The sequence below is a fragment of the Ylistrum balloti genome, unplaced genomic scaffold (genome assembly GCF_031769215.1).
Source record: "Ylistrum balloti isolate Yb309-2 unplaced genomic scaffold, AGI_CSIRO_Ybal_v1 Utg370584, whole genome shotgun sequence".
Taxonomy (NCBI): domain Eukaryota; kingdom Metazoa; phylum Mollusca; class Bivalvia; order Pectinida; family Pectinidae; genus Ylistrum; species Ylistrum balloti.
Window position 1 is genome coordinate 575,091 of NW_026782363.1, and position 22,905 is coordinate 597,995.

General features: G+C 36.7%; 3 protein-coding genes across 4 annotated transcripts in view; 2 read left to right on the plus strand and 1 right to left on the minus strand.

Moving 5' to 3' along the window:
• The window catches only part of LOC132556688 (ciliated left-right organizer metallopeptidase-like), a 37,773-nt gene extending 34,229 nt beyond the window's left edge, over nt 1–3,544 (minus strand). The window contains exons 1-3 of one of the 2 annotated variants that reach the window (XM_060221123.1): nt 3,495–3,544; nt 2,599–3,068; nt 1,037–1,115 (exon numbers count right to left, since the gene is read on the minus strand). In XM_060221123.1, the coding sequence (XP_060077106.1) occupies nt 1,037–1,115; nt 2,599–2,911 (392 nt within the window). In that variant the 5' untranslated portion in view covers nt 2,912–3,068; nt 3,495–3,544. The other variant, XM_060221121.1, reaches the window with a different exon arrangement.
• Nucleotides 3,545–5,742: 2,198 nt separating this feature from the next.
• Nucleotides 5,743–8,415, plus strand: LOC132556679 (uncharacterized). The gene is made up of 2 exons (XM_060221113.1): nt 5,743–5,981; nt 7,226–8,415. Exons 1-2 carry the CDS (start codon nt 5,747–5,749, stop codon nt 7,324–7,326), a joined length of 336 nt encoding a protein of 111 aa, XP_060077096.1. The 5' UTR covers nt 5,743–5,746; the 3' UTR covers nt 7,327–8,415.
• Nucleotides 8,416–13,958: 5,543 nt separating this feature from the next.
• On the plus strand, nt 13,959–22,621 carry LOC132556693 (isoaspartyl peptidase/L-asparaginase-like). Its single transcript, XM_060221128.1, has 6 exons — nt 13,959–14,151; nt 14,254–14,396; nt 16,871–17,041; nt 18,030–18,165; nt 20,649–20,759; nt 22,416–22,621. Exons 1-6 carry the CDS (start codon nt 13,959–13,961, stop codon nt 22,619–22,621), a joined length of 960 nt encoding a protein of 319 aa, XP_060077111.1.
• Nucleotides 22,622–22,905: the final 284 nt, after the last annotated feature.

Here is a 22,905-nt window from a genome sequence, read left to right on the forward strand (position 1 = left end):
TTTGGCCCCTGTGACCTTGAAAATGGGTGAAAGTCATTTGTTTAAACAAATTTGGTAGCCCTTCATCACCACATGTTACAGGCTCAATATATTGGGCTTTTGATTATAGAAAAGATTTTTTTTAAAGATTTCTACATATTTGACACCTGTGACCTTGAAAGTGGGTCAAGGTCAATGATATAAACAAACTTGGTAGCCCTTTATCCTATTTAATGACCTAAAATTTATTACATTACAGTAACAGCAGTTACCGCAATCATGTATAATTGAATACAGCCGACTCACAATCCTTCATTGTGGATTTTCCACTAATTTGGTTTTATCTAAACAGTTTTCTTTGTTCAAGTTTTTTTATAACAATGTACATGTATAGGGTTTAGTTAAAGTTGATTATTTCACTTTTTGCTCCTTGGCACAATGTCTTACCATCACACTCTGTCAATGTCAAACTTACTCACTCCTTGTCACACTTCCTATCTCACCATCACACACTGTCATTGTCAAACTTACTCACTCCTTGTCACACTTACTATCTCACCATCACTCTCTGTCATTGTCAAACTTACTCACTCCTTGTCACACTTCCTATCTCACCATCACTCTCTGTCATTGTCAAACTTACTCACTCCTTGTCACACTTCCTATATCACCATCACACACTTTCATTGTCAAACTTACTCACTCCTTGTCACACTTCCTATCTCACCATCACACTGTCATTGTCAAACTTACTCACTCCTTGTCACACTTACTATCTCACCATCACTCTCTGTCATTGTCAAACTTACTCACTCCTTGTCACACTTCCTATCTCACCATCACTCTCTGTCATTGTCAAACTTACTCACCCCTTGTTGCATATAATATCTTACATTCACACCGACTCTCATAGGTGCACTTTCACTGTCACAATTTATATCACATAATCACACTCTCTCACTGACACATATAATATTTCTCCATCACAGTTAACATCTAAATATCATCCTTTCTATCTCTTACTATCAAACTAAATATTTCCCATCATACAACTTACTTTCCAGCATTTGGCTCTTTATGCCACGTTCTTCGACAGCCTGTCCTCTTCAGTAACAAACTGCTATTTACTGGTATCACTATGAAAAAATGAAAACATATAACCAACTCACAATATTTCTATTATATCGTCAGATGCCGTAGATATGCTTTCAGAAACAATAACTTACATGGGATCATTAAAATTGATGTAACACTGATTAATTAGTAAGAAAAATGGTGACAAACTCATCATAAAAACAATATGGTGGATTGATTGTGTGGTGATATGTAATCCTTTGACCTTTCACCTTAGTAAATGTAGCAGAGTGTTCCTGAAGCTATAGTTCTTTCACCAAAATATCCCAAGGAGATCTTAATCAATGCCCACATGTCTTTGATCTTCATTTGTTCTTTATAAATTCAATCTTTTCCCTCCTTTTTTCTTCTTTCTCTTATTTGCTCTTGATTAAATAAAATCTGAGAAATCCTCTCAAGAAATAGCAATTGTCAAATAAAAGGAAGAAGCCTGTCAATATTTTGTTTCTCTGACAGTCCAAACATAAAAAGGACACAACATGGGACTGAGGGGCCTATATAAAATAGACAGATACATCCAGTGCTTCTCGTGAAATAGTGATAACAAATTTTGAATATCAAAGTTCAAGATGGCTGCCTGTTGACCATTTTGTTTTCCCAATAAAACTGAAAATTAATCAGACACAACTACGAACAAAAAAGGATTCTACATACAAAATTTATGACAGAGCCATCCAAAACTTTCCATGAAATAGAGATAAACTTTCATAATTGATATCAAAGATGGGAGACATGATGACCATTTTGTTTTCCCTCACTGATTAAAAACTGAATTGAAAAAGACTCAAAACTTAATTGAAAAGATGCAACTAGGGACCAAAAGAAACCTACATATGAACTTTGAGACAGATCTATCCAGTTCTTCCCAAGAAAAAGCTCTAACAAATTTTCATTGTAATAATCCAGCATGACTGCCTGTCATCCATGTTTTTTTCTGTATCAGTCCGAAACTGCAAAGCAAAACTAGGGACAAAAAGTCCCGGCATATAAAATTTGAGTAAGACCCATTTCGTACTTATCCAAAAATAGCAATAACTACTTTGTCATAAACCAAGATGGCCATCTGTTGGAAATCTTGCTTTTCAAATCAATCTGAAAATCGGATAATGCACAATTTGGGATCAAGATGATCCTACATATGAAACTCGTAAAAAATGCCAACAGTACTTTTCAAGATAAGTGATAACAAGAATTGTTAAAGGACAATAGGGCCACAGACTAAAGGCAATCGTTAAATCAAATGTGATCTTAACTTAAAAATGTACTACAAAATTATGAAAAAACTTGAAGTCTGATATAATGAATACATTCTTCATGGACCTTATGTTTTAGTTTATTTCAAAATATCACTTCAACTACTTCTGCCAGATTTTGTACTCCAGTGAATTAACAACTTCAAAACAAGGAGGTCAATAAAAAGTGAAGAATTTCATTTATATATTCATTATTGTACAATTGAGAATGGGTACTCTTTACCCTCTTTACCTGAAAATGTATGTTCTATGAAACTAATGGCATCTGTCACAGTTTTTTGGATTCTGATCCTTTCGGCTTCTGTCAGCTCAAAATCAAAATCGAGGTAGAAAAACTTGAGTCTGATAGCTTGGTATTGATGGCCGTTTGTTGACCTTTTCCACTTGTTCACATGGACACCATCAAGTGGAGTGCTTTCTTCATAAATTACTTGAGCTTTTACAGGATCTACAGGCTGAACTTCATCATGAACACAGGTTGTGTATACACCATTTGTCAGGCATAATAATAATATTACTGTAATGAATGAATGGCATATCATCATAAAATTTCATTAAAGTTTGATGACAACACTGGGCAGAACAGGTGTATATCCCTCCTTGCCTTCACTCTTCTTTGATACTAAATAAAAATAAGTCCGATGACAGCTTGGCAGAACTCAAGTTCCTCCTCATTCCTTTCATCCTTCTTCAAAAAGGATACTAAAATTGGAAGACAAATTTGTAATAATATATATATAAATATGGGAATAATTCAAGGTACACAAAAAAAAAACAGCTACAACAAGAAGAATTTGAACCAATACAATAGAGCGAAAGCAAATGATTACGCCAGCTAAGATTTCTGTAGAAAGTTAATGTTCCTGTACATAATAACTAGTCATTCCTCTGAGTTGCTATATACACGGTACATGCATTCACCACCATGACAGAATTGGAGTTCTAGGTTATGCTTAGCTCTACTCTCTGGGCAACTCACATTGTCTTCATTCCTTTTCTTGGTACTTTGTGATCACGTATGCTAAAAATGTTTATATAACATAGTACACATACATATATATATGTTACTTATTATAAGGATTATCCGTGTATCTACGATGATAAAAATCTGCACATGTATGTGTTTACATCAAAACAAGTTTGAGAAATCTTCGGACAATCTCGTTCACTCTGCCGTTTGATCACTACGTAGTGGCTGTGGGTGTAGACTGAAGGGCCTGGTTGATCATGAGCGAGACGAAATATATCTTGGGTCGCTTTTGTATAAGCGGTTGGTGCGGTTTAATCAGACTAGTCCCGTAGTCTTGTAACACATGTATCTGTTTGTGTAAAAGTCATGCAAAAAAGATATACTATATGATATTATGGATTACAATTTGACACGAAATTCGGAAATGGCATGGTTCATTTTCTACATACAACAAATACATATATCAGGAATTAAATCATTTATTTTAAACATGTTTTACGTCCACTATTACGACCTTTTAACATCTTGAACAAGTGCGTTTTTTATCTATCAGCTTCCCAGGCCTTATAAAATACGAGCCAATCAAATGGTATGTAACAAAGCAGTTTTGGATTTATTTCTCATTCATCACACATGTGCAGTGAAAGTAGGAAAGACTTGAATTTAAGTACGCCATACCCGGTCCCGGTTCCTAAGCCTTTACCAGGACTATAAGAAATAACCAATATCTCGAAAACAGAAAATGTAATAATCTTTGATTTCCTAAATAAGTCTACATATTTTAGAAATCTGACACTTTATTTTAATCAAATTAAATGGTTATTTGTTTTTTCAGCTTCGAGGAGTGAAAAATCGCACGCTGTCATACTGACCGTTTAGCATTACATCTTTAATACATGACAAACGTGTACTGTTCTCTGTTTGGTACTCTTTCGATTGTGATTAGATTAAGTGTGATAGAATTGTGAACTCGGATGCAAGTAGTTCTGGGTACGGAGGAATCCTATGGTAGGGTCTCCCAAGGGCTATGGTTGGAGACAGAGTCAACCAAAAGCTGCACTTGGAGGGAAATGAAAGCCGTCTATAGACTTATGTGTTTTCTGTTCAAAAGTTTAGCAGTACAAAGAGTGAAACGGTTCACAGATGAAAGAAAAGAACCTTGGTGTCTATAGTGTAGAAAGGTATCATGAAATCAGAGCTGCAACTGATTGTTATAGATTTGTATGACGGTCAGGTGGTCAAGGTAAAGGTGATCAAGTCACCTCAATTGTAAGAGTGTGATTACCCAATGGGTGCATACGTGTTCAGTCGGAGGTAGGAAAGCGACAACCAGTGGGAGTGAAAGCCATGACATTCATGTAAAACATGTATGGTGATTGTATTTTTATTCAACACAAAAACATATAATCAATATGATAATGGAATGGTAACCTGTAAACATACTTGAAAATCCGGCTGTCAGAATGATTATTATCATTATTGATAATAACTTGGTTTTTTTAAACAAAAAGACAAAGTAATAATTCCTAAGTAGTAACACTTACAGTAGACATCTTCAAAACATACACGATTAATTAACGCAGTAATCTGAAACAGCCCTTATATATAAGGAATTTAGAGGACAGTCCACCATGTACCTGCGGATTAATTGAAAGCACACATCATTTCCTGTGACAATTATGCAATCAAACAAAACAGCTACTAAAAATTATATTTAAAAGTTACTTTAAAGAATCTTCTAAGGCTGGGGGGGGGGGGGGGGGGGGGGCGGCATATGCTTACTCAAAACAAGAAAAACAATGAAATGTCTTTTGATATTCCAAAATCATATCAACCTGTGTAACCGCTTTTTAGCCTATATTTATTCATCCGTTGTTTTTAAATATGTAAATTATTGTGTGGTATCATATGATTATATTTAACAATATAAGGTAACTTGTAGTTACCGATAAAAATGGATTCACCACATATATATGTTAATTGTTAGATTTTAAGGTGTTTCCAGCTCCGAAGATTAATTTCGAAAGGCAAAATTAGATATGAATTACACTTCTTTTCTGGATGAAATGTACGTATTTCATTATTCGGATATTAAGGAAAAAAAGAAATCAGACCGTAAATTAGTTGCGATCTGCAAAAATCGGAAAATTGATCGTTTGAGTGAGACCTATGAAGTTTTTACTCTGTAAAAAAATCGCCGATTTCAGAAAATCTAGGAAACGAAATTTATTAATTCAAAGTGTCACATTTTAAAAATATTTGAGTGAATTTAGTTAGAAAATTCAATATTTTTTTAGATTTTTTATTCTCGATTTATTCATTATCTCTTATAGTCCTTGAAATTGTTTCGGGGTCGGGTACGGCGTACACAATTTCACCACCACCTTTTTAGGTAGCTGATGGTCCGGTAATGTGTATAATGGAAATGTCAACAACAAGCAACGAAGTAAAGCTTTCTTTGTGTCTAAGAAATGGTCAGCAAGTTGAATTCGTGAAACAATGTTGCGCTTCAAGTGGCAATGTCGACTTTGGGACATTACACGAAGCTCTGTGTTCTGTACAACAAGAATCAAATGAATTTTTAACAACCATCGTTGAAGAAGAAAAGGCTTTTAATGCAAAATCAAATGGAACTGTTGGAGAAGGTAAACATGCTTTAAACACGATTTTCCAATTGCATAATTACAATAAGGAGAGTTACTTCGTTATAAGCCTTTAGAATATAATTTCCTGAAATCCCGAAAGTTAACTTATCTGTATTAGGATGCAAATTCAAGATCTGGCCATGCATTTTGTACTCTGAAAATGGTACAGTATATTTTGTGAGGGAACTTGTGTGTGTACGCGTGTGTTTTTATAATAAACTATATATATGTATTTGATAAGACACATTCCCAAATATGAATGTCAAAATAACTATTTTGTCAAAGAATTTTACAATGAGAAACTTAATTGTTAATTAAGAAAATGATATCCAATGTCCGGTGCTCCAGTTCGGAAAGTTCGACAGTCTCCCTATGGTGGATTCCTAAAAGGAATACCGAGTCCGATACCAAGAAGTGTTGAAAGGGAATCAATTTTGTATAAACAGTGGGTCTTGGGCCACCTGGAGCGGGAGGGATGGAAGGGGCGGGGCCCAATAAGGGTAATAAAGCAAATTCTCTAAAAAATTCTACTACTCCTGTAGGAATGATTGGATTTTGCCCAAATTTAGTTTAAAGCATTGTTTGGGAAGAGAAATAATTTTTGTATAAGTGGTGGGTTCTGTCCCTTTGGGACATGAATGGTTGAGCCCAATAGGAGAAATAGAGTAAATTCTTTAAAATCCTACTCCTCCTGTTTGGTCCTAAATATTCTTAGGGTTTTTTGGGTTTTTTTTTTTAGCTTAACGTCCTTGTTCCCGTTATAACCGAGCCTAGGACACATATTCTTAGGTGAAGGGGAATCAATTTTATATAGATGCAAGGTCTCGGCCCCCTGGGGTAGGAGGAGTGGGGCCCAATATGTTAAAATAAGTAAATTCTTTAAATTCCAACTCCTCCTGTAGGAATGAATTGATATTGCTCAAATTTGGTCTATAGCATTCTTGAGTGAAGGGGAACGAATTTTATATAGATGTAACGTCTACTATGGACAGATTTCGATGAAACTTGGTATGCAGCCTTATCTTAACAAGATCTCGTATGAATGTAACAATAAGGACAGATTTTATATAGATTATAAAATTATAGCTCTTTGCAGTTTAAGTTCGGTTGAGATTAATCAGATCAGAGTTGTGGCTGATGGGCCTCTTGTATGTTAAAATTCCATTTTATTTAATGAATTCAATTCAATAAGCTAAAATTGATTAAGTCAGAGCATTTGTATTACTTTATGATATAATTTTCAGAGGAAGAAGACGATGAAGACGAAGAGGAAGATGAAGATGACCGGAGTGGTGATGCTTCATTAAATGGACCTGTGGAAAAGAAACAGAAAATATTAAGCTGAATGATATTAATGGTTTTAGATCTCATTTTCTATTGATGATATGGCTCACTGAGATTATCACCAGAAACATTAAAACCAGCAGTGACATGGAGATGGTATCTAATCCCAGTCAAGGTGGGATGACATGGAATTTTATCTCTCTGAAGCTCTGTGGCAGCGAATTTGAAAGCATTTGTCCAGTTCTGATGGAAAACAAACCATTTTTCAGTAGGTCTCACGACAAAGAAGTCCACATTGATGCTGTGTTCAACTTCATGTCTATAATACTTACATTAATTACAAGGATTTTTGCTAATACTGAAAACTGAATATTACTTACCAATGAATTATGTAACATTTCATTTCTAATCACTTTTGACTTACCAACCTATATTATGATGTAAATCCTTATTTAGTTCACCATCATGGACGGTTTAAATTCGTCTATACCTGTTCATCACCTGTCCTTAAAGTCTTTTATTGATGTTTGCTGAGGAGCACTAAATGGGACTTCCTCAAACTCCAAATAAAGATTCCTCTGGTTTCCCATTAGTGCCCTATAATATTTGGTACTTGGATGGTTTTTTTAAATTATACTTTTTAGCCCACTATCATCAGATGGTAGGCTATTCAAATCACCCTACCCCTGTGGTCTGTGGTCCATCTGTCCGTCTATCCATCTGTAAACAATATTTGTTATCATTATTTCTGGAGAATTCCTGGATGGAATTTTCTTAAATTTCATATGTAGGTTCCCCTTGGTCCCTTGATCTGCCTGATGGATTTTGGGACTGATCAGGAAAAAACTAAATGGCTTTCAGGTATCCATCTTGGATTTGACAGGTAAAGATTATCATTGCAAAATTTTGAAAAGGAATGTGCAAATGTCATATCATTAAGAGCAAAAACAAAGATCAAACAATGGGGGGCACCAAGATCCCTCTAGGATCTCATGTTAGAATTACGAGACCGTAAGTAGACTTGTTAAAATGTGTGAAAGGATTGGGTCAGGGTGGCTTTCCATAGAAACAAGTGAATTGTTTTAGCCTTTTTGACACTCCATATATAGTTATATATAATTTGTACTGAAAAATAAATGACTGAAATGCAGCCTTTTTTCTTTTTCATCTGTAGTGGAGAAAATGGTCCCTTTCACTCAGATAGTGGAGCATGCTTCTTTGGTAGAGCAATAGATTATCAAGCCAGAGACCTGGATTTGATTCCTGTTCACCTTGTGTTGCCCTTGTTGGGCCTTGAACCAGCAACTTCTTATGCTCATTGCAAACACTAGTAGGATGACCTGTACATAAAAACTTGTGTCCTCAAAAGGTTTTTGAAAAAATGTGTGAAAGACAACCATATCAGGGTATGAAGATAGAAATTGGTTGAAACGAAACATTTCTGAAAAATTTTGTTAATACTTTACCCTAGTGGTTTGATTTGAGTTCTAACAAGGGGCCCAGGAGCCTAAACGGTCACCTGAGTGAACTCAGAAATGGAAACCATGGGAATGAGAAGAGAAGATGAGAAATGCTATTTGTACAGTGACAGAAGTTTTACTCCCAGATCCATCTCATCCATGAATATTATTTGATTCTACAATATCAGGGTAGAGGAGGGTTTTGAAATTTCAGTCAATTTGATCTTTCTTGGCTACACTTATCAGCCCCTTTGGGAGAGCCGAAGAAAAGGAACTTAATACCCTTCCATCCATAAAGAATATTTGATTCTACCATATTTTGGTATTTAGAAGAAGTAGAAACCCTTTGGGTCAGATGACCTTTAACCACGGTGTTTCGTCCATCTTTTTGTGCTGTCCATGGTGTGTAAACTTTCCATTCCATTCCTTCTAAATAACCAAAAGACCCAGGGTGCTGATATTGAGCCTGTAGCATGCAAGGATGAAGGACTACCTATAATGTTCATATTATTGACCTTGACCCATTTTCAAGGTCATAGGGGACAAATGTGTAAAAAGTTTGAAACAACTTCTTCTCAATAACCAAACGGCCAAAGTGATATTTGGCCAGTGGCATGATTGGATGAAGGGCTACTAAGATTGCTAATATGAATGACCTTGACCTACTTTCAAGGTCAAAGGGATCAAATGTGTTGAAATATCTAAACTACTTCTTGATAACCAAAAGGCCCAGGGCACTTGTATTGGGTTTGTAGTATGCAGGGATAAAGAGCTACAATGTTTGTTAATATGAATGACCTTGACCCACTTTCAAGGCCACAGGGGTCAATTGTGTTGAGAAATTTAAACGACTTCTTATCAATAACCAAAAGTGCCAGGATGCTGATAATGGGTCTGTAGCATGCTGGAATGAATGGTTACCAAATGTGTTTAAATGACCTTTGGCCGTTTGACATGGGTCAAATGAGTTTAGATAGAAAATTTCTTTTTCAGTAAGCAATATGTCCAGAGTCATTGTATTTGTGTAGCAGCATGTATGCGGAATAGGACTAGTTGAGCAATTCAGGCCTATTTTGCCTCTTACATGTATAGGTCTTTAGTCAGATGGCCGTCAAGGCACAGAAGCCACTTGTTTATGGTGAGATGTTTACTAGTGGAGGAGGTCCAACACGTTTTTAGGTTAAACAGTTACGGTTTCAGCCGATTTTCATGGCCATTTGAAGTAGCTGTTACTATCAATCCTACGTTTCTGATTGGTGGAAACATTCCAACGTTTTATTAGTAACCCCAAGTCGCAGTCGTATGCTATAAACAATGCCGCCATCTTTCAAAACAATGCCACACATGCATTCTCTCTCTAAAAGACACTCAGGTATTGTACTGAAAAATTACCAAAATTGACAGTGGTCATGAAAATATTCGGACTGAGATTTTCGTCAATCACAAGCATTGCGCATGTTTGCAGAGGATTCTCCGAGGTGGGCCAGTATGGCAGAACGCACAGCATTAAGGGATCATTGACATCTCCCCTTAGCTTCTATAAGAAAGTCTGCAATTAGTTGTAAAGACTCTTCAGAAAATTTATTTAAAGACAATAAATGTGGTTAGCAGCATCATAGATCAGATAACATAACACCTATTTATGAAGTTTCATGTTGATATTTGCATACCTGCCACCTTTCCCGATTCGCATTGTACATAATAACTAGAATAGGTAACAAATAGATCAAAACGTATTTGAAGTGGGCACATCCAATCAATTTTAACCAGTTTCCTCTACAAACAGTTTCTGAACATTGACAGTTTTGACCTGGATTATAGGTAAAGGTTTTTTTATCCTGATTCTCGGACTTTTTTTGGCAGAAGATGTTTGACCACTATGACCTAGAATATGCTCTCAGGTCATTTCATTTTTCAAACTGTGTCGGGCTTCTACCCAGAGAATAACAGCCAAAATCGTGCTTATAAAGAAGTCGTTTAATGGTTTAACAAATTTGACCCCTGCGACCAGGAATAAGGGTCAACGTCATTTTATTACGCAAACTTTTTCAGGCTTCATCCTATCAGGGACGTATAATACATCCCTGATCCTATGAACCTGTCAGTCAAATACTACACTCCTGCTTACTCATAAGAAATTGCTTAAAACTTTAAACAAAGTCGACTCGTTTTTACTAAATTAGGGTAAATGTTATTTATTTTCACAATTTTTTTTCGAGCTGTTATCCAGCAACCCACCAGCTAAATTCCATGACAAATGATCTGTTGAGCGGACGGACGGGCGTGGCGGGCGATGATTTAGCCTGTTGGGCCGCGTGGGCTGAAAATAAAAGATTTTACCTAATTACCTCCCTTCTCATATGTGCTACCTTCATTATTTGATGATCCGAGAAATAATTTCGAAGCAAATGGAGAAACCACAGTAAAATATGTCTTAGATTTCAACTTCATTAAATCATTAGGTATCAAATCAATATGTAGAACTGTACATCTTGTTTCATTCTCACGAGACTGAGGAAAGTACGTTTTAAATTGTTCCTCCGGATTTAAGTCCATATCAGAATGCATCTTGCAAAGTATACACTAGTCAAACATTTTTCTTTAAATCACGTAAAAATATGTTCTTGTATTACTGAATGTAGTTGTATTACCGCGTAATAAGATAAAAGTTTGAAACCGGTCGCATCACAGCACTATTTGTATAAGGGAGGTAGCTCTAACAGAAAATAGTACTTGGTTATTGAGTGGTCCGTTTATGCCCATGCACACGTTACCAAATGTTACACTTTTTGAAAGGCATTGCCTTTTTTACATAATATGTTCTAATGTTTGAATTCCACATCATTACATATAAATTAATTTTCTTCACGGTTATTGAATCGAAGGGCCAGAATAATCTATAACCATCGTGTTTCGTCCGTCACCGTCCGCCGCGCGTGAACTTTTCATTAAAATAAACAAAAATCTCAGGTTTCTCATATGTGTCCTGTGACATGATGGGATGAAGTGCTACCAAGTTTGTTAAGGTGAATGACCTTGACACACTTTTAAGATCGCAGGGGTGGAATGTGTTAAACGACTTCTTTTTAATAACCAAAAATGTCCAGGGTGCCGACATTGGGCTGGTAGCATTGGATTAAGTGTTACTAAAGTTGTTAAAGTTGAAGACTTTTACCTGCTTCCAAGGTTACAAGTATCAATAAATGTAGTTAAACGTCTGATATTTAGCATGCAGGGTTAAAGAGCTACCAGGTTTGTTCACGTGATTGATATTGATCCACTTACAAGGTCACAATTTTCAAATGTGTCGAAATCTTTAAATGACTTCTCAATAACCAAAATATTCATGGTGCTAATGTTGGGCTTGTTGCGTGCTGGGATGAAGCATTTCCAAATCTGTTAAATTGAATTACCTTAATCTATTTCATGACCACAGGGGGTCAAACATGTTGCAGTCTTAAAACGACTTCTCGATTTTGTTGAAATAAATTATCTCGATTCACTTTCAAGGTCACTAGGTCAAATGAGTTGAGATCATACAATTTCTTACTCAACAAGCAATAGGTCCAGAGTCACAAAATTTTGTAGTTGCATGTATGAGGAAAAGGATTTCATGTTTGTAGAAAATGTTTTTATAAACATGTTTTAAGCTGTAGTGTAATTGAGTAGTTTAGGCATTTTTCTCCTCTTGATAGTCAGATAGCCATTAAGGCCCACGAGCCTCTTGTTTAGTCAACACACTGTTAACTATCAATAAGTTTTGCAACGTTATAGATGTATGTTAAGAATCAAAGCTCTATATATTCAAATGATAAAGAAAGATGATTAGCAATCAGAATCAATTTATTATCAATCGTTCATAGATAACTTTCAAATGTGTGCATTTTTTATACAGACAACAGGTACACTTGACTTATCTTTATATATATGTACACCTGAGTACTGACTAGACCTGACCAGGTGTTATCAGTTACCTTTACACCTATAGAAGTATCCCTTGTGTATAAATGACCAAATCATTACTTGCTATTTAATCAGCTGATGTTCTTCAGCTATTGAAGATACATGTAGCAGATCGACCAAAAGGAGGTAAGTAACATGTGACCTATTTGAAGATTCAGACTCTATCCTATCGTTTTCCCTACATTTCTTGTACATCCATGCATACATACAATTTATCAACAAAAACACTTAAAATACTTTCTGTATAATATCACTGTCTGCATATCTTAACATTTTATATACGTCCATACATACGATAAACACACAAACACCTAAAATCCTTTCTATATCATATTACTGTCTGCATATCTTAACATTTTATATACGTCCATACATACGATAAACACACAAACACCTAAAATCCTTTCTGTATAATATTACTGTCTGCATATCTTAACATTTTATATTCCATACATGATAAACACACAAACACCTAAAATCCTTTCTATATCATATTACTGTCTGCATATCTTTACATTTTATATACGCCCATGCATACGATAAATACACACAAACACCTAAAATCCTTTCTATATCATATTACTGTCTGCATATCTTTACATTTTATATACGTCCATACATACGATAAATACACACAAACACCTAAAATCCTTTCTATATCATATTACTGTCAGCATATCTTTACATTTTATATACGTCCATACATACGATAAATACACACAAACACCTAAAATCCTTTCTATATCATATTACTGTCTGCATATCTTCACATTTGATATACGTCCATACATACGATAAACACACAAAATACATGAAAATTGTCACTGATCTATATAGCAATTATTACGAATACACATTTCCACCATTGCAAAGGATGACCAAAGTGAAGCATACGCTCCATACAAACAGCAGTCTGATCTCCCTTCCAAGGGAAACAAGCAACCATATTGCTATTAACATGTCCATGTAGACATCAACATCTCAGGGTCGCAGACACCTAAACTAAATTACCAAAAGGTGTCGATGTGCTAAAATTTAATTGCTCTAAATTAGGTATGTTCACAGTATGTCCATACTTGTGATCTATGTGTATGGCTGAAAATTCTGGCTCTGTCATATCACTGTTTACAAATCTTTACATTTTATATATGCTATGCATGATGGGCAAGAAAAGAACGTCTGATAATTTATTTACATGAAATAAAGTACTCCAAATTTCTATTTACAGACAAAACATCCCAGACATAGTGAAAAAGGAACCAGCACCAGCATGTCATTAGAGCCAATAATTATAGTACATGGGGGTGCCTGGGCTATTCCAGATTCTCTGGCTGATGGCAGTGTGCGGGGGGTACAAGTAGCTGCCAAGGCTGGGTATGATGTCCTGCGGATTGGAAGGTCAGCTGTGGATGCAGTAGAAGTAGCCATCATGAGTATGGAAGATGACCCAGTCTTTGATGCAGGTATCATGGATGTCAAATCTTTGACCTTGTATAATGACACGTTTCTAAGAGAAAAACACATCTGGATTCTGTTTTTTTACATTTTAAAATTGCTTTCCACAGGGGTTGGGTCAGTTTTAAATGCTGACGGAGAGGTAGAGATGGATGCAGTGATCATGAATGGGAGTAACCTAAAGTCTGGAGCCGTGGCATGTGTCCAGAACATCAAGAATCCTATATCTCTGGCCAGAGCAGTCATGGAAAAAGTCAGTGAGCAGATTTACTTATGTACATTTGTAGCTTGGTTAAGATGTTTATTCACTGTCCATACATCTCCTCGGAGTTTATAGAGATATAGATAAAGATTGTACTGCTAGGAAACATGACATATGCCCTCCTCCTTCTAAAGGAAATCGCTATTATTTATCAAAATTCATATCAATATTTAATAGTTCTTACATGTAAGCATAACGAAACTTACCAACTTTATATGAGAACAAGTTCAAAATACAACTATTAAATGATTAAGGGCAATAACTCTACAAAGCTTAACTTCAATCAAAATAACACTCAATGAAAAGGAAATAAGCTCACTGTGATATAAATTTCAATGGGATTAGTAAAAAACTGAGTTTTCCAGACATGACAAAAATAGGAGAAACAAAATCAAGGTCAATGATTAATAAAAAATGTCGAATAAAATTTCTAAAACTTTGTTAGAAAATACAAGAGGAGATATTTATTTGTAAAACATGTACAAGAGACACACCAATACCTCCTGTAAACATTTTCTAGCAATAATCTTGTGATAATTCAGAATAAACAATTTGACTATTCAGCCATTTAACAATTTTTAAATATGACAAATGATTTCTGTAATAATTTCCTAATTGGGTTTCTGCCTTGTGGTCAATCAGAAATCAGTTTCACTAGTCGTGAAAATTGAATCAGACCAGACTTTGACATTATCACTGTACGGAAGAAGGATTATCAATAACGTTTTCCCCAAATGGGCCCCACCCCTCCCGCCCAAGGTGACCGAGACCTAAGATTCATACAAAGTGATTCCTTATCACCCAATTATGCTGCCGATCAAATATGAGAAAATCCAATCACTTATACAGGAGGAGTAGGATTTTGAAGAATGTGTTCTATCTGCGATATTGAGACTCGCCCCTCAAGCCCTTTGGGGCCGAGACGCACATTTTATACACAATTGATTCCCCTTTACCCAGCAATGCTTCAGACTAAATGTGGGAAATATCCATTCATTCCTCCAAGAGGAGTAGACTTTTATGGAATTTGCTCTATTTCCCCAAATGGGGGACCACGTGACAAGTTGGACAATATCCTTGCAAGGAAGAACGATTTTTAAGAGATTACATTAAGTCAAGATTGATTCCACTTCGTCCAATAATGCTTTAAACTTAATTTGGTCAACACCCATTTATTGTAATTTTTTCGAATTTGGGCCCTCATGCCATATTTATACAAACTTGGTTCCCTTTCTGCAATGGATGCTTCTGCCCAAACTTGGTAAAAATCTGTTCAGTCGTTCGTAACGATTATTAAGAAAACGTGGACGGGCGACGGGCGACAAACGTCGCCATGGCATAAGCTCACCGATCCTTTGGAAGAGGTGAGATAAATACGAACACGTGTAAATGTGTAATCCATGGTCAATAACAAAATGAAACACGGCTGTAAAGTAGCCAGCTTAGCATAGCTATAGGTTACACTGGATACCGATATGCACTGTTGCATGCCACATTTTGGGTAAGTTGACAAATACTGAAAAGTGGCATAAACCGTTATGACATTGTGTTGGTTCTGTTGTCCTATTTAACTTAGAAATGTCAGAATGTCAACTACATTCACAACACTCTTCCTTGTTTTATAACAACGAACTGTTCAAAATCCATTAACCTCAATCACACGTGTCTGAACTTGATTGTGAACGATCACCAAGAATCCACCTAAGGGAAGCATAGTCTCCAGACAGTCTGTTATCTCTTCCTAGAGTCTAGTACCTGCCTCCACTAAGCCCAACAAGAAACCATTTTAAACATACCCATGCAATTCTAGTCTAAGACTCATGAAATTGATGGCAATACCCACAATGGCAGTATTAGGCATTGTTGTCACCAATACATGAAATGAGAAATTACTATCAGCTAATATTTATATACAATGTATGGCCAAAGGAATTTGAAGAAATTTGAAATCAGACCTCATCCCAAGGTCTAAAGTGTTAAACTTGACCGTGGCCCGATATAACACAACCATCTCGGGATCAAAGGGAGTGATAACTACATGTTAATGAGAACTGTCGTTTCCCCTAAATGACAAGGAGGGTGTAATTCTTCTTTACATCATATCAGATTAATAATTTTTACTTAATTTGGCAATAACTGAAGATCGTAAGGCCATTAAAAGCAGATAAAACTTTGCCCCAGTATTGAGTTTTTTTTTTATCAATCTACTTCAGCAAGTACTGAATGCATGAACTGAGGAAAACAATTATATGCATTATAAAATATTTTTTTATTTATTCTAGAATTTGAGAAAGTAAAACTTTTTTCAATCGAAGGAAAGGTTATTTTTCAGCTGAAAAAGAGTAAACCAATACCAATTAATTGGGTTTAACACATACTGTTAATGTACAGATAAAAGGAACTTCCTCTAATATGCATTAATGATCCCTGTTGACCAAGGAAATACTTACTTTTATATCCTTTAGACTGACCACACCCTAATTGTAGGAAAAGGAGCCAATAGGTTTGCACAGGAAGTTGGTGCTGTAGTTTTGCCAACAGACCAGCTGGTGACAAAAACAGCTCGGAAAGAATGGGAAGAATTGATGAAGTTCCGTACAACAGTCACGACACTTTTTAGTCAAAGGTATCCACCAGTAAATTATAGACTAGGCGAGATATAGAGCGGACAAGGTATCTTGGACTAGGCAAGGTATAGAACAAGAAAGATATAAACCAATGATGCCATAGATCTGGTAAGGTATACACCAAACAAGACCAGGCAAGGTACAGATCAGGACAGGTATACACCAAACAAGACCAGGCAAGGTACAGATCAGGACAGGTATACACCAAACAAGACCAGGCAGGTACAGATCAGGACAGGTATACACCAAACAAGGTTAAAACAAGGCAATATATGAACTAAGCAAGGTATAAACCACAAAAGGTATAGACAAGGCAAAGTATAAAGCAGGAAAGGTATAGACATGGCAAAGTTATACCAAACAAGGTGTAGACCAGTCAAGGTGCATATCAGGAAAGGTTTTAAACATGCAAGGTAAAGACGAAACAGGGTATAGATCTAGCAAGGTATAGATCAAACAAGGCTTTAACCAGGCAAGGGACAGATCAGGAAAGGTATAGTCCAGACAATGTATAGAAAAACAGGATACAGACCCGGCAAGGTACACATCTTAAAAGGTAAAGCCAAGAGAAGGTACAGGCAAAACAAGGTAAAGGCCTTGCTAGTTATAGAACAAACGAGTATAAAGCGGGCAAGGAACAGAGCAAAGAGGGTATAGACCTGGATATATATAGACTAGGCAAGGTACGAACCAGACAAGGTACATACCAAATAAGGTAAATATCAAGCATTCAAGTATAGAGCAGACGATATATAGACTAGATAAGGTGCAGGCCAGTGTGATCGATTCAATTGCTTCAAGCCCGTGTCACGTTACAAGCTCGTGCAGTTGAATGAAATTATTGAACACGTGCTCTTTCATAATCCTGCAATTATGCATTTTCGACTGGACAGGCCTTTGCCTTAAGCAACCTTGGTATATGTATAGAGACAGGAGACGACAGGTTGTACTGGAGGTATACCTGAACTGTTGATTGTGCAATATCTATTACAGGAAGACTGACCATGTCAACCAGGGTCATGACACTGTTGGAGTTGTGGCACTAGACACACAAGGAAACATTGCTTTTGGAACATCTACTGGTGGCATCACAGCCAAACGTCCTGGTAGGGTTGGAGACAGTCCCATCATTGGTGTGTATAAAGTTATGTCTTTGTTAGCATCACAGCCAAACGTCCTGGTAGGGTTGGTGACAGTCCCATCATTGGTGTGTATAAAGTTATGTCTTTGTTAGCATCACAGCCAAACGTCCTGGTAGGGTTGGAGACAGTCCCATCATTGGTGTGTATAAAGTTATGTCTTTGTTAGCATCACATCTAAACGTCCTGGTAGGGTTGGTGACAGTCCCATCATTGGTGTGTATAAAGTTATGTCTTTGTTAGCATCACAGCCAAACGTCCTGGTAGGGTTGGAGACAGACCCATCATTGGTGTGTATAAAGTTATGTCTTTGTTAGCATCACAGCCAAACGTCCTGTTAGGGTTGGAGACAGTCCCATCATTGGTGTGTATAAAGTTATGTCTTTGTTAGCATCACATCTAAACGTCCTGGTAGGGTTGGTGACAGTCCCATCATTGGTGTGTATAAAGTTATGTCTTTGTTAGCATCACAGCCAAACGTCCTGGTAGGGTTGGAGACAGACCCATCATTGGTGTGTATAAAGTTATGTCTTTGTTAGCATCACATCTAAACGTCCTGGTAGGGTTGGTGACAGTCCCATCATTGGTGTGTATAACGTTATTTCTTTGTTAGCATCACAGCCAAACTTCCTGGTTCCTGGTAGGGTTGGAGACAGTCCCATCATTGGTGTGTATAAAGTTATTTCTTTGTTAGCATCACAGCCAAACGTCCTGGTAGGGTTGGTGACAGTCCCATCATTGGTGTGTATAACGTTATTTCTTTGTTAGCATCACAGCCAAACTTCCTGGTTCCTGGTAGGGTTGGAGACAGTCCCATCATTGGTGTGTATAAAGTTATTTCTTTGTTAGCATCACAGCCAAACGTCCTGGTAGGGTTGGAGACAGACCCATCATTGGTGTGTATAAAGTTATTTCTTTGTTAGCATCACAGCCAAACGTCCTGGTAGGGTTGGAGACAGACCCATCATTGGTGTGTATAAAGTTATTTCTTTGTTAGCATCACAGCCAAACGTCCTGGTAGGGTTGGAGACAGACCCATCATTGGTGTGTATAACGTTATCTCTTTGTTAGCGTCACAGCCAAACGTCCTGGTAGGGTTGGAGACAGTCCGATCATTGATGTGTATAACGTTATTTCTTTGTTAGCATCACAGTCAAACATCCCAAAGAGTGGACCAGTGTCATCATTGGTGTGTATAAAGTTAGTTAGTGGTATCAAAGTCGGAATAGTGAACAGATGTATGCAGCTGCAGATAAATGGGTTATAAAAACAAAAAAAATTAATTATTACTGCACCTGCACCAATCAAACAATCTGACAGAGTGAATTGAAGGGCATTAACTCTGGGAGATCAGAATGCGATTTAACCAAAGTACTAACCATAGTCTGGCTGACGGGACTTTCAAAGATGGCGTCATGAGAGGGCTGTCGACACTCGTACGCTAAAGATCTGTCGATGGCTTTTCGAAAAAGAGCAGACATGATAACGCTGATCGAGGGGTTTAGGGATAGTGTTAAGTCATATTTTTTTAAAGGAATTTGACAGACTAGACTTCAAAATTATCTTTTACAAAATTATCACAACTGTCTATTATTCAGTCGCGGAGACTGATCTGTCAACCAACCCAACCAACCAACCACCAATCAGAAAGCTAGGATTAGCAGTAACTAGTTAGTTCTAAAGGCTGTGAAAAAAGGCTGAAACTGTAACTAAGTTTCGTTTAGTTTAAAAAGGATATGGAGCTGAACATCAATAAAAGGGCAGAAATCTACATAGATTAGTGAGGAACACAATTTTGAATTTATACTGAAAAGTTGTAGGGAATCCTGCTAAAACAGGGAGAAAAAAGCATGCCACAGGGCGAAGAAACATACCTCCATTCTATGACAAAGAAATATTAAAGATTGAAGGATAGGAAAAAGGATGAATTCAATTGAAAGGGCGAAAAACAATAACGGCGGAGAGACGGGAAGATGGACGGAATTTTAAATCGATGTGTATTATGGTTCCGTGAAACAATATGAGCCCCACATAAATATAATCTACGATATAAACTGCAAGGCAGTGTCTATTCCTGCCATTCTGGCATTACCATAACTATGTCTGTGTATCTTCAAATGAACCAGTAACGAGGAAAATTGTTAAATGAAAAAGATTTCCTATTTCTGGATAGATGTGCTAAATTGCTGAGATAAGAATAACAATATAAACAGATATTGCATGGCATACAATTTCTCATTTTTCTTTTGCTTTGCAGGTACATGTATGTATACTTAAACGTTGATGTTGAGGATTCATTATAATTAATTACTGTCGAAATTTCCAAATTACAAAATATCATTTTATGTCAATTGAAGTCTGTTATAGCTGAACAGTTGATTTTTTTTTTTTTTTTTTACACATTATCGTTCTGTAGATTTTTTTTATTCTTGATTCTCCTTTTCCACTTCCATCAATACTAAAGGAATTTGTTACAGGTGCTGGTGGGTATGCTGACAATATGACGGGAGGAGTGTCTACCACTGGCCATGGCGAGTCTATAGCTAAAGTGTGTCTGGCCAGCCATATCAACCATCTAATGGAGAGAGGTGAGTTTACAGCTGTAACTCAATTGCTGTGCTGGAAAGGAGCATTAAATTACCATGATGATATGTCATCACTGTAGATATTAATGTTTGATATAAAACAATAAATGAAAATTTTGCTCCATGAAACTTTAAGGACATAGGACACAATTTTGAAGTCACATGACACTGAGAAGTAACCCTCCATTGTAAGCAATAGGATGTATGTCTTATTCTTTCATTTTTAGGTCATCTGACCTGAAGGGTCAGGATGCCACTCTTTCTTAATGGCTGAAGGAATTTCATTCAAATTTTGTCTGAAACATCAGTAGAGGGAGGCAATTATTTCTTAAACTCAGAAAGTTGATTTAATCTCTAGGGACTTAGGGATGAGGCTCCAAAAGGAGACGTTAGGCATAAGACCCTTTTAGTTTGCTGAAACTGAAAAGTATTTAAAACACCTGTTTGGGGGAACCAGACCCATGCTTTGTACGAAACTGATTTTCCTTCATCTAAGTGTAACCCTGGTAAAATAATGACCTCTGTTACATTGGCGTCTATGTAGGGACCTGGGAATAGTACTTAGCCATGCCCCATGAGGACGAGTTATTTCCTGGAGGGAGAGTATGTAACCCTGGTATAATACTAGCCGCAATATACCACTCGGCTAGAGAGAACTTCTCTTTAGCTCAAATGGTTGAGTGTGAGACTAGTAAGCCAGGGGTCCCGGGTTCGATTCCAAGCAGAGGCATTGAAATAAATAATGACCTGTGTTACATAAGCATTATCCTGCAATTCCTAAAATACAAGATAGATTTTAGAGAATTGATAGATTTTTGCCTATTGGACCCAACCAATCAGGCCCTGGAGAACCAGATCCACACTTTATGCAAAACTGATTTTTTTCTTCACCTAAGCATGTTTCAGACCAAATTTGGACAATATCCTGCAATTCCTAAAGAACAAAATAGAATTTAAAGAATTTGATAGAATTTCCCTATTGAGCCCCACCCTTCCAACCCCAGGGCCAAGACCCACCATTTATACAAAATTGGCTCCTCTTTCCCCATGGACCATGGTTTGATTAAAATCCCTTTAGTTGTTCATGAATAGTTGCAATATGCAATATATATAAAAGTCAACAAACTAGAGTCATTCTATCAGTCCAATGTCATATCTGATGGCCTTTTGGTTAATTCGAAAATTCATTTACCGGTAAATACTTAACAAATTTGACCCATGTGACTTCGAGTATAGGTCAAGGTCATTTCTTTTTGCAAACTTCGCCAGATGTTGTCCTATCAAACTATCAGTCAAATTTCATGTATCTAGTTATTTTGGTTAATCAGAAGAAATAATTCAAATGTTTAAACAAATCTGACCTATGTGTCTTTGAATATGGGTAAAGCTTATTTCAAGAAATTTGATCCTTGTGGCATCAAGTGTAGGTCAAGGCTCTGCCCAAGAAACCTAACATCATTACATTGGGACTCCTGCGTATTGAGAAGAAGTCATTCAAATGGAATGCAGCACCATGGCATAAGCTCACTTGGACATTCGGGCCAGCTGAGCTAATAAATTACTCAGTTATGTTTTGAAATGAAATTCAGGAGTTTATTTGCTGTATTTCTGATACAAATTACTGATCACTGTATAATGACAAGATGTATGTTCTGCCAGGAATGGATCCACAGACTGCTTCAGAGACAGCCTTGTCTTTCATGGCAGTGAGAGTTCAGGGGTCAGGAGGTGTGGTTGTACTAAATAACTGTGGCAATCCAGGGAAATATTTCACAACAGAGAGGATGGCTTGGGCCTGGATCAAAGACGATATTCTACACTATGGTCTCAATCCTGGTGAGGATTTCAGTGAGAATGTGCATTGAAGATATAAGAGATTCCACAAACAAAAACACAACCTGATAAAAGAATTGTACAATTTATTACTTATATATGTATTATCATAGTTTGGGTTTAAAAACGTGAACAAAATACTCTTTACATGATGTATACAATCTACAATGTAGAACCTCCTTCATCTGCTCTGAGCCCTTCCATGTGGAAGCTCTGTGATAACTGTAAGCTGTGAAAATGACATTCTTTTGAGGTTATACTCTGCCAACAGACATTAAACACACACATATAATGCATATGGATACCTTGATAATCA